Raw genomic sequence first — 19,026 nt, forward strand, 5'->3', positions numbered from 1 at the left:
AGCAGTCGAGCGACAGCAGCTGGACGCCAACGCTGCGACACGGAAAGCAGCTAGAGGCAGATTTCAGGAGTAAAAAGTGTAAGAAACTAACCTTAAATAACAGACTGAGAACTGGCGTCCTGACACAAAGCGGCGCTCTCTACGTTAATAACATCGATTACGCCGCCCGGTACAGTCGGCCATGAAAGTCCGGAGAGAAACACGATCAAGCGTCGCTCTCAGAAGGTGAATAAAAACCTGATGGTTTCTCTCCATTTGAAATGTTTTGACCTTTTTTGACTTGAAGTGGAAATGCACAGCAGGGCGAGTCCTCGCTCCGTCACACGTGGCTCTCATAAAACACCTGGCAGGGAAGCGTCTTACTCTCCGCCGCCGCCTCCTGCGTGGCGTCGGCGTCTCCCGCGGCCTCGGGCGGCTCCTGGAAGTTGAGAGGAGCCGGCTCTGCGGGGGAGGAAGGGGGAGGCGAGGATGGCGAGGCCTCGGGCTGCGGCGGTGCTTCAATGCCGACGGCGAGCGGCGGGTGGATGGATGCCTGAATGGCGATGTGCTGCGGCTGCTCGTGGATGGAGGAGTTGTCCGAGTCGGCGGCGGGGGACTCGCTGCGCTCCCTGTCCCTCACCTGCAGGATGGTGAAGACGTCCCTCGCCCCGATGGAGGGAATCCGGCCCGCGACGCTGCAGCGCCCCTCGGGGGCGTGTCTGACGAAGGTGTGCCTCATCTCCTCCACGCCGACCACCTCCAGGATCTCCTCCATGAAGGTGCGGCAGTTCATGATGAGCGGCGGCAGCGGGATGCTGCGCGCCAGCTCCTCGATGTACCGCGCGAACTCCATGGTCTTGAACTGCGTGACCTTGGCCAGCTCCAGCGTCTTGGCCGAGGTGATGATGGGGATCCTCTTGGCGATCTCGAAGGCCTTCTGCAGCTTCTCGGCGCCCTCGGTGCGGAAGAACTCGTTGATGGCCTTCTCGGTCTTCTTCAGGTGGCTGCTCATCATGCACAGACGCGTGATGTTCAGGATCATGATGATGGTGAAGGTGACCAGACACACCACCATGTAGTACACGCCCATGTCGCCGTTGGTGAAGACCACGCGCAGCGTCACCGTGCAGTTGGAGCTGCCGTGGACGTTGGACGCCATGCAGGTGTACTTCCCGCGGTCTGCGAACTCGATGCTGGTGATGTTGAGGACGCCGCTGTCCAGCAGCCACCACTTCCCACCTGTGGACACACAGAAGGTCATGAGCACGGAGAAACGCCACGACTGCACAGAAATGGCGAGTTCCTATTGGTCACGCCCCTGCGTCTGCCTAAAGGAACTTTAATTGTTCATCGTTCTGACGTTTCTGCGTCGTTTTGGTGAGAAAAGAGTCGAAAAGAAGTAAAAAATAAGTCAGAACATGATGAGCTTTTATTTCTTTCTGACAGATTCCACTTCCTGTTTGGCAGTAAATCCACGCTGACCAGCTTTTAACGTCTCAAATAACCGCCGCCGTCATGTGATCTGCTCACTGAAAGACTCTGAAAAGCCTCTTAATGCGTCCGTCTGCTCTGAGAGGTCGTGCACGTCTGACTGCTCATGCACTCTGAGCTCATATTTATGTGTAAAAGCAGCCGTATGTGGGAGGAAAGTCTGAGTCAGGCGTCCTTCAACCATATTTTATCTGTAAGAAGCATTTTGCACGAGTCGGAGACCTCGACAGGGACTGATGTGACGCCGCCGTCTGCAACAGACGTGCTGCTTTAGCGCCACTCAGCAACAAAACAAAACCCGGGAAAAGAAAACACCACCACCAAGAAGCTAAGCTTCATGGTCTGCATGGCGGTGATATTAATCATGGACGATCAGATGGAGGCTGGAGGAGCTCACGGCGCCTACTGCTTCCATTATTTAAACAGAAGGCAGCTGAGCTGTCAGAAGTGGGGCAACAAAGACTCGTTTAACTTTATTTAGCAGCACTGGGTGAGAAACACCAGTTTAAAAGGGTCAAAGTGAGCCACGTGCGGCCGGGTTTGGTGCTGCTGCCCTGATCGTTGGCCTTGGCTCTTCATCGCCTCATCGAGTGAATGAGGCGGTTGTTTTAACTGATAATCTCGTCACAATCAATACGGTGCAGCTCCCAGTTTGCTGTGCGGTGGGCAGCTGGACAAGAAGATCGATACGGCGCTCAGGCGCTGAACTACAAACATCTGGCTGCTGAAAACGTCACGTGAAATAAAGAAAGCTTCTCCAGTCGGGCCTGAAACCGGCAAACAGACTTCAAAGAGGATGTGACGCATTAAATGGCCTCATCCAACTCTGAGATTAATCAGCACTTTATCGTCTGAACTTATCCGTCGCAGTAATTCCTCTCCTTTTGGACGACTGAACGGGATTTTTCTCACTCGGCACGGTTTGGTTCCAGATTCGAGAAGCTCGATTTCAGTGGGATTAATGCGCTTATTGTCACTCCTGTGCAGGACAAGTGTCCACAGAGGGCTTGAATAACGCAGTAACGCAATAACGCTGCCTTATAATAATAAGGCAGCGTTTCCAGCCTCGTTCTGCTCAGGATCAGATGAGTGGGCGGTCAGGAAATGCAGTCTGAGCTGCTCCCACTCACAGAAGAGACCGAGACGTCTAATTTTAGCCCCGCCTCCGGGTCACGTGATGCGATTCATGCACGGCCCGATACTACGAGCAGTTTGTAGGAAGAATAAGACACGACCTCCATGTCTAACGCCATGTTTACGGCACGGAAACGCCGCTCCTCTAATGATTTCCCTGAGTGTAACTCAGGGGAAACCGACAATACAGCCGCTGCTCTGGGTTTGTGGGTCACAACAACAACGCTTCCTCTTCTCTCTTCAGGCTTCAACAGGTCGGCGCAGGAGAGCCATTAAACTCTTCCCTTCACATTCCTTCTGAGGCGGATCGCAGAGCAGAAAGCAACGAGTCTGAATGACAATCTAAAAATATTCTTTCCTTTCTTCTGAAGCACGCAGCGTCTGTGGTCGGATTCTGAGAAAATTCAGATCTTATCAGAGGAACTGACACAACAAACCTCGCTTTGCATGTTCACTTCCTGTCTTAACTTCGGAGTCCTCCATTTTTGTTTTGAGGAGGTGACCTCACACCACCCCCCCCACCCCTGCCTCAAGCTTCAGGGCCCGTTCCGCTTCCTTTTTGGGCCGAGAAGAGACGATTAAAACTAAGATCAGCTGTAATTTTGAGCGCTGATGCACTCTGACAGAAAAACGCAGTGAAGTGTGGGCTGTGGCTGGAAAACACAGCCTACCATTGTTTCCTTTTCATGCCCCCCCCCCACACGCCACGTTCTCATGTGCATCAGAACATCACAATAAGCTGCTCTCCTACATCTATACAGCCACCGAGGTCTTCTCTGTTGCAACACAACCTGCTGCGTGAACACAGCTGGGTTTGTTTTTGTTTCCACGGACGATAGGCGGCCATATTTAGTACTTCAGGGCCCTCGTAACAAAACAAACTTTTTTTTAAATCTGGTTAATCACAACGAGGCCATTTCATGCAGCACATGACACACATTAAATCAGCCTGGTTGGGCTGGCATTATCCGGGCTTATTAACCCCTGCTGCTGCTTCCTGTGCGTGTTGGTAAAAACAACAGGAAGTCCGGTTTAAAGCAACAGCGTTTCTTACCGCCCGTCTGCATGTCCAGGCGGCTTCCGTGGGAGTTGAACCACTGAACGCTGGGGAACGGCTCTCCGGTGACATTGCAATCAATCAGTGCGCAGCTCCCCTCACGGGCAATTATCTGGCTCACTTTTGTGAACACAACTGGGACAAATCCGCCGTCTGTGACGTTGTTGCTTTCTGTATCGTTTCCAAAGGCGTCCACCGGCACCACCGCGGCGCTGTTGGCGGCGATAAGAGACACCAGGGCCAGAAAAATGTATCCGCTGGCCCGGTGCATTTTCTTAAACTGTTGGTGCATCACCCGAGGGCAAAGAGACTGTCATTCCTCCTGGGCCTCCATCCGGCAGACTGGCTATCTCTTGATAGTGGAAGGCAGTGTAGTTTTCAGCTCTGTGGCGTGGAGCATCTCACTGTAACAACAAAGAGAGGCAGGTATCAAAACAGAGCCAGAACAGGACAAAACGAGATGGAGCCGACGCTCAGGGGCCAGAATGAACTGATAAAGTCACCCTAAAACTGTTTCTGGTCAAGTGGAAATACGGTTTAGCCTCAAAAATAAAGAGATTAATTCAGTGGAGGAAAAGCAACCAGTTCATGAGCTTTATAGGCTGCAGCCAGCTTTGGGTCATTTTAAATATCAGGTAAAAGTGGCAGAAATACGGAGTTAGCTCCTTAGATTACCTGCTTTAATAAAAACGGGAGTGCTCGTCTATTTCCTGACACTGACTAACAATGGTGGGAGCAGTTTTAATCTTAAAAAGCACCACTAAAATGTCCTCTTTGCTCCCTCATAGCAACACAATTCATTGCTATGGGTTAAAAACGGCACCATTACAAAGCGTTAACTCCGAGGCTCCGTTAGGTCACGTCTGGCTCGAACAGCCTCAGGAAAACCAGGAGGTATCTCATAGTTATATTATAGATCTAATTTATCATTACGAACGTCACATTTCTGTACGTGGCGCCCTCGTTTGGTATGAAAACAAAGCCAAAGTGCCACATAACGGAGCTGTTGTGTGGGATCCGTCTACTTCCTAGTTCACTTCGTTAACACACGTTTATTGCACCTTCAAGTGAGTCAGACGAGAGCCGATTTAAAGGTCAAATGTATGTATCAGGCATGTTTTAAAATAAAACCAAGATTTGAACGTATCCAGTTTAATTTAAGCGCTAACACACAGGAAGACAACATGAGGGCGTGGGATCCGGCTAAGTGCTGGGCAGCGGCTCTATGTCAGAGGGATCCTTCGAGAACCGTTTCACCGCAAGCTGTTGCCAGAGGTGGCCTCTTTGAATTATCGAGAGGGTAATTTCGTGTGTCGGTGCTGCTACCTGCAAATAATAGTCGGGACATTGTCACATTGCGTATGAAACGCAGGGTTTAGACGAAGAAATGCAGCAACGCAACGTTACCTTCGGAGCCCAACGGTCCAACAAACGGCCAACTCAGCGTCGACGGCAGCCCCTAAACCACCCGAAAACAGAAAATTCCGCGATTCCAACCACATTTACATACTTACATCACGGTCTGTCGCCATTTACGCTTGAATGCTTGGTGGAAAAGCTCGTGTCGGTTGGGTTGTGGTGAGTTATTTCTCGGCCGGTATCTCCATCCTCCTCCTGCCGCTGCTCGTTCGGTCTGAGGCTCTCAGCGGACCTGAGCTTCCAACCTAACATGGGGCTACGCCGCCCGCCTTTTCAACTTAATCAAGCTATTTTAATACTATTTTTTCCCCTCTTTTCAACTTTTTAAACCTTCCTTATGGAGAGTCTGAAGAATAAAAATAAAACTGACGTGAATTTGCGAACATTTAAAGCTTAAATTGTCAATTTTTTGGTCACGTGGGGCAGCAGAACAAATGAGCTCATGAACGTTACTAACTAACTGGGTCCTCCATTGTTGGAAAGGAGCTGGCACCGTTATGGTTGACCGACTCGGTCAGGATTTCGGTTAGCGGATTTGGGGACATATTTGTGTGTGGAGTCCCTAATTTGAGACAGAAGGGTGCTAGGTCCCAGGTCTGGAGAAACTAGGTCATCTTATTTTCTTCCAAAATGCCCGGATGTTAGTCCACAAATCAAATATCTGTCCAAAATGTGACCTTTAAAATCCATACAAAAATCGACCCAACACACCCAGATTATGTGGTTGGAATCGCTCTACAGTTCAATTTCCAGAAAAAGCTGCTGTATCTCATATTTTTAAGTGTCTTCAGATGACTAAACGTGTCAGAAATAGGTTGAAAATCAGTCGTTAAAACTATGTTTTCAACTTCCAGACTGTTTCTCTGCTCTAATAAAGTACTGATGTTCATCTTCGCACCATTTTAGTGACTTAAAGACAACGTCTGTGCTGTGAATTCAGCTGCACGTACGTGCACGATGCTCTCCCACAGGAAAAGTTGAAACAAGCAGAATGTCTTGAACATTTTCTTCCACAGAGCCGCAGTATCAGACACATTTTGGTTAATGATTTGGTTCTCTTCCTGTTCACATACTCTGGGACGAAGGATTGTGGAAGTGTGCTTGTTTTCTTCAGGCACCCATCTTTATGTGAGTCATTGGATCTGCACCAAACTAAAGTTTAAGCATCATCTCCTTGTTCGATGCAGATTCCTCTTTCACTCAATCATCCACAGCCCACGACTGCTTCTCTTTAACCCACTTGTTTTTTGCACTTTAGGTGTTAGTGATGGTTTATATTTGGCTTTTTCTGGATGTAAATCCCATTTCCATCAGCTGCTTTCTTTGCTTCAGTCGTACCTTGTCTGTTTTCAGACATTGCTTTGAGATATCTGTCCTGACGGTTTGTCATCTTGCTTGGTAAGTTTCCCTTTTTACTTCCCGTTTTGTCCACATTTTAGACTCAGCTGACTGGGCACAAACTACATCTTTTACCACACTCTGAGCTGGATTACCTTCTTCTGACAATCAGCTTTATTGGCCAGGTATGTTCACACATACAAGACATTTCACACCAGTTAGCTTAGCTCTCTGTTGAAGCTTTAAAGATATATATATATGTACAAATACTGAAGAAAAAGTGCTGATCATTACCACCAACAGCCTTTCTTTAAGGAGTTTCCACTGACAGGTCCTGGATTTGGGACTTTATGGAGCCAAACTATTCTGGCTACCCCACCATTATTTAAAGCTTATTGAAAACCTCATATTTATACAAAAAAAGCTGAGCTAAATGACAAATAATTCAGTTATTTGCATGAGTGACCCCTGCCTCACAGATGGGTTTAATTCACTTACAGCACGGAGATGTTTTGAAATCTTTACCGAATATATAAATGATAGAGCGCATGCTTTAATAAAGGGCGCAGTTTGATAAGTGTGACTCATATCAGGCCTTTATAGATCCCTGAGCTGCGATTCTTCGTGACCTGCCTCCAGAAAAGGAGCATCTCGGTCAGTGTTTGGCTTTAAAGAGCACGTCTGCATAAAGGCGACATACAGCAACAACGTGAATGCACTGTGATTAAAAGCCATTCAAGCTGAAAGGCAGCGTGATGAAAGGACACCGGAGGTGGACCGGCGGGGAGATGCAGCACGGCGCCTGTAAACACAGACTAAGTCAGGCTCATTCGGGCTGTTACTTTAAAGGACCAAACTTGATAAATAACGGCCTTGAAGACACATTAGGAGTCTAAAGATTGAGGTTATCCACCGAGGCGTCAGCAGACGGTCAATAAACCGTCTAAGTGCAGAAGCTAAGGCTATTAAAAGGAGTTTAGCAGATGCTTGAAGCTGTGCTTTCCCTTCTCTAAATGTCATTATATCACATGGAACTGCTTTCGTGCAGCTGGATTAACCAGAGTTTCACTTCCACACAAATATCTTCATAAAAGTGAGAGCAAAGGTGCTTATTCCAAGTAATAATTAACATTAAGTCAACTTTTCTTTTACGAAATACTTTCCCCCCAAATCTGCTGCCAGTGTTGCAACAGCCCTGTTTCTGCTCCACCTCCCTGACCCTCTTATCCTTCACAGATGAATGTTTCAGCCGCTCACCAACATTTCTAAGAGCTCCGTCCCACTGCAACACAAAGAGCTACATATTAGCACAGCAGGGAGGTCGTATGCACAAAGAACAAGAGCACGGTCCCTGCTGTTGTCAGCGGGTGCCGTTCTGGGATCGCTAACCGCGCAGGCCTTGAAAAATAGATGAAGACGAGCTCCTGGTGACTTTCTTATTACGGCTCAATGTGAGCTCGAGTTTCTCTGAGGTGAAGCAAAGAGGCCATCGGCTCAATCTTTGGCTCAATCATGGGTCAGGCTTCAAGTAAATTATGGATTTTAAAGTTTGAATTTGAGGTTGAGGAGATCCAAGTATCAGGCAGAGCTTCAGCTATCGTGTGCAGCAGTGGGAGTAAAAGATGGAGATGATGTTTGTTTGCTTTACTTCGGACAGAATTATGGGTCAAATGCTTCAGCTTCCTTAGCTGTCAGAGCTCTGCTCGGCATTCAGAGTCAATAAGTCGTGTTTTTATGGATTAATTACTCATCTACAGATAATATCTGTGACAGAAAGAGTTCAAATCGACCTCGGTTTATCCAAACAACCCAAGCACAGAGTTACACCCCGTGTCTATTTTCTCTCGCAGCTGTTTGAAGAACAACTCATGGAATAAATCCCCTGCTGCTCTCTAAGGTTTCTGCAGTGTAATTACAGAGCAAACCTGCATTTATACCAGGAGCATGAATGTGTGGTGAAGGGTTCCTGTTTAAGATCCCCTACACCACGCTATATTATCAGTTTTAAATGGATTTAAAATAGCTCGGTATCAGCGGCGAGTCGAGCAGACTCTTTCCCAGTTGGACTCATCCGGGTTGTTCAGATAAGATGCCGAGAATGTGCATTTCTGCCTTTATTTTATACCGAAAACAGCCTGTTTAAACATCTTTCCTTCTAAACCAAAGGGTGCTAAAACAAGCTGATTTAATGCTTTCTTATTAGCAGCGAGCAGGACATTTGACCTGAGTAAAAAAAGGCTTTAGTGTCTTTCACCTCCTTCCAGAACAACTCTAAAAATAAAACGTCCACCTCTGCATCCACTTCCTTCTTCTGTCCAGGCGCCACAATGTGTTTAAACCTGTATTTCAAAGCTAAAAAACGAACAAAACACACGAAGGATAAAAAGTTCTTCTTTACTTTTTTTGTACATTAAAAAGATCAAAAAACACCTTCAACATGTAGAGAAACAGCAGAGCAGCCACAGAGGTCAAAGGTCGTAGTGTTAGACGGGACGTGCATCCAGACCCGATTCAAAACGACAGGCGTCTTCTCTGGATTTTGTTCAGGATGCTCTCTGATGAAAGGCTGTATTAAAACCCACGCTTTACAAATAACTTAAAGAATAAGTTTAAAAAAATACAGCATCTGCCAGGCAGGGATAAGGCTCTGGTCACAAAGAGTCTTTGATGAGGGAAGAAAGCCGTCTGAAAGCCTGTGGACAGAAGTGTGAGATTTTAGAGACAGCAGCTGTGTGTGTGCGTGTGTGTGTGTGTGTGTGTGTGTGTGTGTGTGTGCGTGTGTGTGTGTGTGTGTGTGTGTGTGTGTGTGTGTGTGTGTGTGTGTGTGTGTGTGTGTGTGTGTGTGTGTGTGTGTGTGTGTGTGTGTGTGTGTGTGTGTTTACCTCATCGATCTGCTCTGGTGTGGAAAGAGAAAAGGCCGCTCTGACATAGGGGCACGGGTCACTGCTGTTGATCATGAAGACGCCTCCAGGAACCAGCAGAACCTTCAACGCACACAAACACACAGATAAGCAGCGACCTCCAGGTTAAAGGGCATTTCTCACGGCTTTGAGACCTGGGACACATAAAGCTAAAGATGCACCTCCATCCTGGACTCTAACCCTCAGACGTACGTCTCCAGTGTCCCTCATTTGTACCGTGTGCTGTGTGGGGGATGCTCTGGATTCAGAGCCTGGAAAAGCTCGACTGTGCCCACTCATGGTCACTTACAGCCAATCAGCCCTTTGTCTGCAGGGTTTTACAGATGCTCTGTGTGTGTGTAGGCGGAAAAACTCAGTGCACACAATGGCTGCCTTACATGAACCGTCCAACACTACTGCGAGACAGAACCTGCCTCAGACATCCCCTCACAAAGAGAAAAATGCATCCGAGGGCAGCAGGGAAGTGGGCGGAGTTACATCGCATGTGGACGTTTTAAATGGGCGACAGGACCGAGGTGTGTGTGTGTTTTGTTTGGACCGACCTCTTTCTCCAACGCCTTCTCCATGATGAGCTGCTGGGTGTCGGCTATGCCCTTCAGTTTCATCCACAGGAACATTCCTGCGGACGGGGTGTGCCACTCGGCCACGTCTGCACACACACATGAGGAAGAAAAACAGCTTCCTGATTCATGAGAGGCTTTCCATGCAGTTCATTGCATAGATTAACCCTCACAAGTACAGTGGCTGTTGTTTAAAGCAGCACGAAAGGGAAAAAGTCGACATTATCAGTCCATGACTTTACTTCACTGAGTGTCGCTAACCGCTAATCTGCACAATAAACTTCTCTCAACGACGCCTCACCCAAAAGAAACATGACACAGAACCATCTGCCAATACAGCTGGAACAAAAGCTGGAACTTTTGTTGGAAACAAGCAGCTGATTAGATGAACCGCAGAGGTGAAACGGCAGCTGGTAAAACCGGTTCTTGTGGAAACAACCTTTCATTAGCCGGGTTTTCACTGGAGTTATGATCCGTATTTAAAAGATGTGGCAAACATCTGAGCTGGCAAAGATTGAAATGACTCAACAGCAACAATAAACTGACCGGCATCGTCCCAGATATTCCCAAATATCCATCCATTTTCTATACCGACAGCCTATCCCAGCAGTCATTGGGCGAAAGGCGGGGTACTATTCCCAAATATGATTAATGTAATTCCTAGGAAGAGGTATCTCCATTTTCCTCTGCTGGTATGTTTCTGGCCACAACTACTTCTTCTACTGAATTAAAACCACTAGCATCGTAGTTTATAGCGCCAGCCCCTGGTGACACTATGCAGCCCGGTTTATTTGCTTCGAACTAGTCGTGACTCCACTGTGCCACAATTACTAGAGAAGGATATCTGAAGCAATCTTTTAAAGCTGCAAAAAACAATCGGACACGTTTTCATTGGCTGTAATTCAGTAGAAGAAGTAGATGCTCTAACTCAAGGAAGAAATCGGGGACATTATGTCACATCAGGCATGACCCCATCAGTAATGCGAGTTTATTTACTGCCTCAGACTGGAAACAGCTGGTCATGCATCAAGTCTACTTCAAAACAAGCAAAAACTACCGTCCAGCTAGCATCTAAACTCTTATTTTACTGAAACTACTGGATGAGACGTTTCACATCTCATCTGAAAGGTTTCTTCGGTTCTGGAAAGGAAGTAGTTGCACTAACTCGAGGAGGAAAATCTGGGATATTATGTCACATTAGCATATAAACCCAAAAACCTGCCTTAAACAACAGCATGAGATGCTAACTGCACCAAACCAAAAAGCCTGGCTTGATGGCATTAATATTAATTATCATCTTAGAGAAATAAAGATTTTAATGCAACCACTTTGAAGAGGGAACATTTCTGCTGCTGGTTGGAAATTCAGGGTTAAGTGTGAAGCAGCTTGAGGTTGTTTTCAGGTGTCTGAGCAGAAGGAAACCAGCTAAATGCTTGAGGGACTTTATCTGTGACATCATTTAGCAGTTGTTTTTATTTTAGTTTGACGCGTCTGTTGGGATCGTTTTGCATTTTATGGCAAAGCGACACATTTTTATCAGGCAGCTTATCAAGTGTGAAAATGACTTCCTGCAACTATCAGTTGCACTAAAGCGTTCAAAGTTTATGGCTTTTAAAGGTTCCCAAAGTACAGAAAAATCTGAGCTCTGTTCTAAAACCTTTTGGTTGTAAAGCTCCATCTGTGTAGCACCCAGAGATTTGTACTCATCAGCGGTTGAAAGTCTTCTCTAGCGTGTTGCTACCTTTCTTATCTGTTAATCAGCATGAAAATGTTTATATTTGTGTCGCCTCGTCCATCAGAAACAAGCAAGAGAGAAAACTTTGCACCGCAGCCAAGGCTGTAAATCTCAAATAAAGACGGAGTAATTAACAGAAGAATGTGCTTTGCCGTTTCTAACCTTTGAGCCACGTGTCTGCGGAGCTGATCATCGCATCGCGCTGCTTTCTGTAAAACTCAATCACCCTGCAAGGACAAAGCAAAAACCATTTCAGCCACTGCTGCTCCCATAGTAACCGGAAGCCTCGTAATCTGCCACACAGGACGCGCCGTACCCGTCTATGTGCTGGAGGAAACCCTCTTGACCCCAGCTGTGCAGCAACTCGGACACCATGAGCTGAAAGAGAGCATCGGTCCCCATTAATGCAAGTGGAAACAAGTTATTTTTACTGTAAAAAACAGCAGAAATGTTTCTATTGCTTCTATCAGAGCAGTTAGAGACAGATGCCACTTTCTAATCTACTGACCACAGAGCCTTTTACAGGTTGCTTTAGCCTGTTTATGTTTCTAAGGAAAATTGGTCTGTTTTAAATCTCTCATCAGCTCAGGGATGAAAAGCAGAGGCCAGGCTTTTATCAGAGGGCTTATTATATAGATTGTGATGAATCCTCGTTGTCTTCCTCAACAACTCCTCCACAGCTGCTGCTGCACCGGAGACACCATGAAGTCTTTTGTGGCCGTAGCGTGACAGCAAGCTGCTGATCCCGGCTCAGTTTGAGTAGATGTAAATCAGGCGAGGCTGAGAGCTGGAGGAACCCAGACGCCGTGCTTCTGTGTACCGACTCTGCAGAACTGAGCCGACCCGCTCCATGCTTTCTGGGGGAGGTGCTCTATAGTCATTGTTACCATCGTTTTGTGGCTAATTCTATCGTTTCTTTAGGCATATTCAGGTTGAAACTGAAACTTCAACATGAAACAGGAAACCCGGGATGCAAAACCCTGGTTTCAGCCGGGTGGAAGTGACAGGCAGGGGGGGGTAAAGTTAGCTTTCACTCACCTGCGTGAAGGTGCTTGTGTGCATTGTTGAGGCCTGGATGTGCAGCACAATCCTGTCAACCAGTGGCTTGGGACCAGTAACGAAACCGATCCTCAGCCTTGAAATAAACACAAAGCCCAGTAACCAAGACAGCAGCACGCTGGAGCAGCTGAGCGTTAAACTGGAAGCAACATATTAACTCCACTCTCAAACCCGAAGTACTGAACCTGCAACACTTATGATGCCAGTGGCAGGGAAGTTAAAGGAGTAATGCTGGGAACTCTGACTGTGCCTTAATAAAATAAGTGTGAGAAAGTCTGAGTTCAGAGCGGCTTCACTGCTGTCCCTTATTGTGCTGCCAGGAAAACACTAAATCTGTGCAAAACATGGTCAAACACTAATGTGAACACAGCAATAAGGCCAAAAATGAGTTTGTAACTGAGTGAGTGTTGATAACAGCCAGCTTTAAAGCACAGAAAGACTAAAAAAGAAGAACCTGGATTTTAGATCTGAGAGGAAACATTTTGAATTTCTGTTACTTGGAATTTTTAAACCAAAAACCGCCCTCATTTCTTTACATATTAACATAAAAGCAGGAACCAGCTGCAGAGATTCACTGAAACATGTTCAAACATGAACATAAATCCAGAATCTGAGGCAGAAACAGAGTTTTTTATCAGTTCTGAGCAGCTTTAAAGTGAATATCTGGTCTGAGCTCCTTTATTCTCCAACACAGCCTGAACCCTCTGAGACAAGCTTTCTGTCATTTCTTTAAGGAGTCTTCAGGAATAGTTCTCCAGGCTTCTTGAAGGACATCCCAAAGCTCTTCTTTGGATGTGGGCTGCCTTTTGTTCCGTTCTCTGTCAGATGATCCCACACTGCTTCAATAATGTTGAGGTCCGGGCTCTGGGGAGGATTCATCCCTCCATAAGACCTGTTGCCACTGATTTTCAGTCCACTTCTTGTGTCATTTGGCACAGCTCAGCCTTTTCTCCCTGTTTCCCTTCCTTAAGAACGGCTTCTTGACAGCCACCCTTCCATGGAGACCATTTCTGATGAGGCTTGGGCCAACAGTAGATGGATCAGCTGAAGGTCCAGATGCATCTCTCAGGTCCTGTCAGGTCACAGCTGGATTTTTTCCTCTTTCTTAAGGACATCACTTTCAGATCCTGTTCATCTGCTGTAGATAGTTTTTTAGGCCTGACACTTCTTCTTTTGTCCTCCACTTGTCCAGTTTCCTCAAATGTTTTAAGGACACACTGCACACCATGCTGAGATATGCCAAGTTTTCAGCTAATAGCTCTTTGGGAATCACCTTGTTGCTGCAGAAATCCTATTTTCTGTCTGTCAAACTGTGTTATCTTTGCTGTTTTTCATAGAAGAAACTAAAGAAATGGGAACAAATGATGTGTCTTTGTGACAGGCTGCTGGTAACAAAGTGCCAAAAATGTAACCCTTCCTCTAAAAATGGTCAGATACTGAAAATGAGTGAAAAAGCAGCCAAACGTCCTTCAGAAAGCCTGGAGAACTATTGTTCAAGATCACAGGAAAGTCTGTCTGCTTGGAAGGGAAATATGAAGAAATGATTGGTGGATCAGCACTTTTCAACAGTCTTCATGCCCCAATAACCCGTTTAACCCAAAGCCCTTGAATATATAAAACAAGCTCAGTCCTGGGAGGAGCTGGATAAGCTGCAGTCAGGTTCAGGCCTGTTGGGGCTAACAGCTTAGATCTTAAATGCTAACCGCCACAGAATAACAAAGACTCAGAGACTCACCCAGAAGACAGGATCTTAGAGAAGGAGTCTGTCCTGATGATCCTCCCGTCAACATCCATGGAGAGAAAGGTTGGAGCCCACGGCTGCCGCACAAAGACACACAAGTGAGCCCACAGGAGGAAGCCTTTGAGTCGTTTTCAGACAGATGAGGCGGGCTGTTTGTACCTTTTCAAACTGCAGGAAGTAGTAGGGGTCGTCCTCGATGATGAGCATGTCGTACTGCCGAGCCAGCTGTTCAAAAGATGAGTGATTGTAGGGAAATCAGCCTCCCAGGAGGATCTAATTATAAAAGTCTGCGCACGACACGAACCTCGTACACGTCCTTCTTCCTCTCGGCCGTCATGGAGGCGCCGGTGGGGTTTCCCCCGTTGGGGATGGTGTAGAGGATCTTGGGGGCGGTGCTGCCGGGCTTGTGGACCTCTGTTGGGTCCCAGCGGGACAGAACCTCCTTCAGGGCTGCAGGGATCATGCCGTGCTGGTCGCTGGGGACGTTTATCAAGTTGCAACCGAGAGGCTGGAGCTACAGAAGCAGACAGCAGAGCGTTGGAGGGTCAACGCAGCCGGAGGCGCGGCACGTTTGTGGTGATATGAAGGAAAACGCTCTCACCGCCGCGAGTGTGCCTGAATACGTGGGCGCGTCCAGGAGAACGTTGTCTCCGGGGTGAACCAGCATCTCAAACACCTGAAAAACAAACAGGTGAACTCAAAAAGACCCGAAACTGAGCAGGAGACGAGGGCAACGATCACCGGGACCCTCATTTCATTTAGCCTCATTCACGCCATGTTTTATAGTTCATAAAGGAGATTTTATGTGATTTTTAGCTTATTTTCTTCTAGTGTTCAGGACACAATTAAATCTAAATCTTAACCCCTTCGTGTCCACATGGAGAAAAGAAGCAGAGGAAACATTCCTGTTTTTGTTCTCCATTATTTACGGTAATAATATATATTTGGCATAACGTACTTTCCTTCAGCATTACTCGATGAAACAGATCAGATACGTTTACTTCCAGAAAATGTCACCAAGTTAAAGTAAAATGACTCAAAACAAATGGTCGAGCAGGACATTAAAGGGCTAATGACCAGAATTTTCTATACTTGTGTTATTTGAAAACATATATATATATTAGGGCTGTTAAACGATTAATTTTTAATCGCGATTAATCACATTTTTCCATAGTTAACTCACGATTAATCTCTATATTAAAAATATAGAGTCAGAATCAAATAAACACAAAGAAAAATGTATTTTATCTTTTATTTAAAATAAAAAGTGCATTGTCGACCCACTTGTCTATTTCAAAAACACAAACTGCCACAACATCGTGATCTTAAAGCTGAAGAGGTAGTGGACAACTAACAACAAACAGAACAGGGCCTGATGACAGTTAAATTAATGAAAAACTGCAGTCATTAGACATCAGATTCAGAACTCTGAAGTCTTTGTGACTTTTCTCCGATTTATTAAGCCAATTGCTAAGGCCGCGATTAACCGCGATCAAATTTTAATTAACCGCGATCAAATTTTAATTAATCGCGATTAACTCGTTAACTATGCCAGCCCTAATATATATATACATAATGACTGAACAGTGGAACAAGAACCAGGTGTTTTGGGGTGAATATTTGACTTGACGTGCTGATAAAAGCTATAAAAACTACCTGCAACTAAGCCTGTTTTCTTTAAAAAACAGAGGTTACACGAACATCTGTGGTAAACAGATGTGATTCCTTGTTTTTACATCCAGCAGCTCCTCAGTCAGAGCAGTTAGAGGAGCAGCAGCTGGTTTCGGTACCTTACAGAGCCCCTCCTGGCTCCCTGTCGTCACACACATGTCCATCTGGCCGCTCTCTGGGCTGTAGCCGGCCGTCGGTGGGCTGTGGAGGTTCTTCTGCAGGTTCTTCATCCACGTCAGCAGCTCCGGGATTCTACACACGGGCGGGAAAAAAAATCAGGCTGTAGTTATCTGTTGTATTTCTATAAAAAGTCATCAGGTCAGCTCAGAAAAACAAGGAAGAGCAACAAACTTTAATTAAAACATTTGTCCCCTCTCTGTGGAACCAGTTTGGCTTCAGGAAGCAGACACCCTCTCTACCCTTAAGATCAGGCTTTAAACTTTCCTTTCTGATAAAGCTTATAGTTAGGGATGGCTCAGGTGAGCCTGAAACATCCCATAGTTCTGCTGCTATAGGCCCAGACTGCTGGGGGAGCTCCCATGATGCACCTCTCCTCCCTCTTCATGAACACATGACATCATTGTTGTCATTAACTCTCTCTGCAGGTATCTCTGGCCTGGTGTTACGCTGCTTGTTGTCCCCTCTTTCCTGTCCTCTCAGCCCCAGCTGGTCCAGGCAGATGGAGCCTTCCTGGTTCTGGTTCTGATGGAGGTTTCTTCCTGTTAAAAGGGAGTTTTTTCTCTCCACCGTCCCCTCGTGCAGCTCAGGACGGGGGATTGGATCAAAGAGAAGTTCAGATTAAATCTGTTGGTTCCTTAGCGAAGCTACTTTATTTCATTCCTTTGTATGAATTGGATTTAATTCATTTGATTTAATCAGATTATGTCAGTATCACGGCTGGACTGTATGTCTGAAGTGCTTTGAGATGATATTTGTTGTGATTTGGCACTGAAATGATCAGAATGTAGCACAATATACTGAAAACCATTAAACAACACGTTTAATGTTAAAGATTTCCCAGAGTTGCCACTGTCTGATTTTCCTTGGTTACGATGCAGAATCGGCGCGTTATTGATGAGTTCAGGGTTGATCTACAACACAGAAACTGATCAGAGAGCATAAACACTGCTTAGTTACCGTGGCAACACGTGAAGCTCCGCCTCCTGTGATATTAATTCAATGCGGTTTGAAAGATGCACATTATTCTCCATACAATGTGTTAATATTGTTGAAGACAAACCTTAAAATGAAGCTGGAAAAGAGGTTATTTTTTAAGAAATAAAAGAGAAATGATGACTTCATGTTCCCTCACCCGTTAGAGGCGGAGTACTGCAGCGCCCTCTTCATCGCCGCCTCGTTGAACGTGACCGTTTGGCCGCTCTTCACTTGGATGGAGGCGGACTGGAAGGGGAAGGTGTTGGGGTTGGGAGCTCCACCGGCCAATGAAATCATGGATGGAGGCGACCGCTGCTGCAGCTCAGCTTCACTCAGGAGACGGACAGAAACGACACAAAACGTCAGCTCAGATTATCAAAAAAAAAAAATCAGCATTTAAGAGGTCTCAGTTTTAAATGGTTTCCTGGTTTCCTGCCTTGAAGAATCCATGACTGGTTACTGGATTTCTGAGGCTTCTGCTGATATATTTCATTAATAAAACTGCTTTTTTAAGAAATAGTCTCAAAGACTTTCAATAAATATGTTTTAAATCTATTCTCCAAGTAAAATGTGGTCAAAACAGAACATTTAACAGTCATTAAAAACTTGTAAAACTACTCTAAAAAGTACCTTAAACAGGGTTTAAAATGTCCACACTCCAGCTAATAACAGTAAAACCTCCACAACCAGACTTTGGTGACAAATACATATTTTTATTTACTGTTTTACATCCACAATAAGTTGCTTTTAACAGCATTTCAGTGATGGAGTCTGTGGGTGTCGGGCCATTGTTTAAGAGAATAAAACTCCTGAAAAACAGGGTAAAGTCTCATGTTAGATGGCTCAACTCGTTTTTCCTTAGCTAACAGAAAATCTGTGAATCTAAGAACAAACCAATGTGTTAAACCAATAATTCCCTCAAATGTTAAAGGTAAAAAAGTTACAAAAAATAAATCATAATTGTACTTTTTTTTATTTAAAGTGATGTGTGTTTGGATTTTTGTTACATACAAAGTTAAATAATCTTTGATAATAACTTCAGCAATAGTTGAAAATGAACACAGTGAAGGAGTCTTACAGCTGAGAACCCGTGTAAACGTGTGTAAATCCACATGCAACCCCATAAAATGAGTTATTTTGTTCATCTGGCTGTGAAAGATACTCACTCAGCATCCTGATAGGGGAAGGTTTTCTGGCTGCACTGACAGCTGTCAGAAACCGAGCGTAATTCATGACTCCTGACAGATTACAAAAGCAGAAATATTAGTTTATAACTTAAGTTTATAACCTAAACACAAAGTTAGACTCACTGTATTTTAATTGGTAGAAAAGCTAAATAAATTCTCATGTGAACTAAAAGCAACAGGACGGTGCATTATCTAACACTTTCAGCCTGCTTGCACTTACACAAGAAGGCAAACGCTTAATTACAGCACCTATATGTATAACTCAGTCTTGTAAAGTTAGATTATTATAAATAACTTCTAAACCGCCTTTAAATGGGCATAACACTGACGGAAGTAGAGACAAACTCTGGGACACAACACTGAGATGAACGCGCTTTACAGTAAATATATATCGCATTTAAAGCCGTAGGTAGGACCACTCTGAGCTGTGTAACTGACCTTGCGTATGTGGCTCGCTTCTCCCGGTGGATTCTGGTTAATGTATTCTTGTTGTTGCGGCGGACTGCAGTGGTCATCGGCGGCGTCCGTTACCTGAACTACATTTCCCGAACTGAAAACAACAACAACAACACCTCCAAC

General features: G+C 45.5%; 2 protein-coding genes across 3 annotated transcripts; both read right to left on the reverse strand.

Annotated features, from left to right (window-relative positions):
- Positions 1 to 285: 285 nt before the first annotated feature.
- mfap3l (microfibril associated protein 3 like) lies at positions 286 to 5,319 on the reverse strand. The gene is made up of 3 exons (XM_072376510.1): positions 5,176 to 5,319; positions 3,659 to 4,065; positions 286 to 1,218 (listed from the first exon to the last, which is right to left on the reverse strand). The coding sequence occupies exons 2-3, from the start codon at positions 3,951 to 3,953 to the stop codon at positions 320 to 322; spliced, it is 1,194 nt and encodes a 397-aa protein (XP_072232611.1). The 5' UTR covers positions 3,954 to 4,065; positions 5,176 to 5,319; the 3' UTR covers positions 286 to 319.
- A 3,474-nt stretch (positions 5,320 to 8,793) lies between these two features.
- On the reverse strand, positions 8,794 to 19,026 carry aadat (aminoadipate aminotransferase). Of its 2 annotated transcripts, none has more exons than XM_072376506.1 (14): positions 18,886 to 19,026; positions 18,427 to 18,498; positions 17,418 to 17,586; positions 16,225 to 16,357; positions 15,036 to 15,110; positions 14,739 to 14,948; positions 14,594 to 14,659; positions 14,429 to 14,511; positions 12,673 to 12,769; positions 11,951 to 12,012; positions 11,797 to 11,861; positions 9,882 to 9,988; positions 9,301 to 9,402; positions 8,794 to 9,111 (listed from the first exon to the last, which is right to left on the reverse strand). In XM_072376506.1, exons 2-14 carry the CDS (start codon positions 18,491 to 18,493, stop codon positions 9,070 to 9,072), a joined length of 1,278 nt encoding a protein of 425 aa, XP_072232607.1. In that variant the 5' UTR covers positions 18,494 to 18,498; positions 18,886 to 19,026; the 3' UTR covers positions 8,794 to 9,069. The 2 variants fall into 2 exon arrangements, with proteins under 2 accessions (XP_072232607.1, XP_072232610.1); XM_072376509.1 differs by lacking the exon at positions 18,886 to 19,026 and adding an exon at positions 18,668 to 18,857.

Source organism: Leuresthes tenuis, unplaced genomic scaffold (genome assembly GCF_036924035.1).
Source record: "Leuresthes tenuis unplaced genomic scaffold, fLeuTen1.0.hap1 SCAF_22, whole genome shotgun sequence".
NCBI lineage: Eukaryota > Metazoa > Chordata > Actinopteri > Atheriniformes > Atherinopsidae > Leuresthes > Leuresthes tenuis.

Excerpts from the sequence above, each read along its gene's own strand:
- aadat (XM_072376506.1), bottom strand. The coding sequence starts at position 18,493 with ATGAATTACGCTCGGTTTCTGACAGCTGTCAGTGCAGCCAGAAAACCT. Across the intron at positions 14,512-14,593 it reads ACTTCCTGCAGTTTGAAAAG|CCGTGGGCTCCAACCTTTCT; the intron begins GTACAAACAGCC and ends TTTGTGCGGCAG. Across the intron at positions 9,112-9,300 it reads CACCAGAGCAGATCGATGAG|GCTTTCAGACGGCTTTCTTC; the intron begins GTAAACACACAC and ends TTCTGTCCACAG.
- mfap3l (XM_072376510.1), bottom strand. The coding sequence starts at position 3,953 with ATGCACCAACAGTTTAAGAAAATGCACCGGGCCAGCGGATACATTTTT. Across the intron at positions 1,219-3,658 it reads CCTGGACATGCAGACGGGCG|GTGGGAAGTGGTGGCTGCTG; the intron begins GTAAGAAACGCT and ends GTGTGTCCACAG.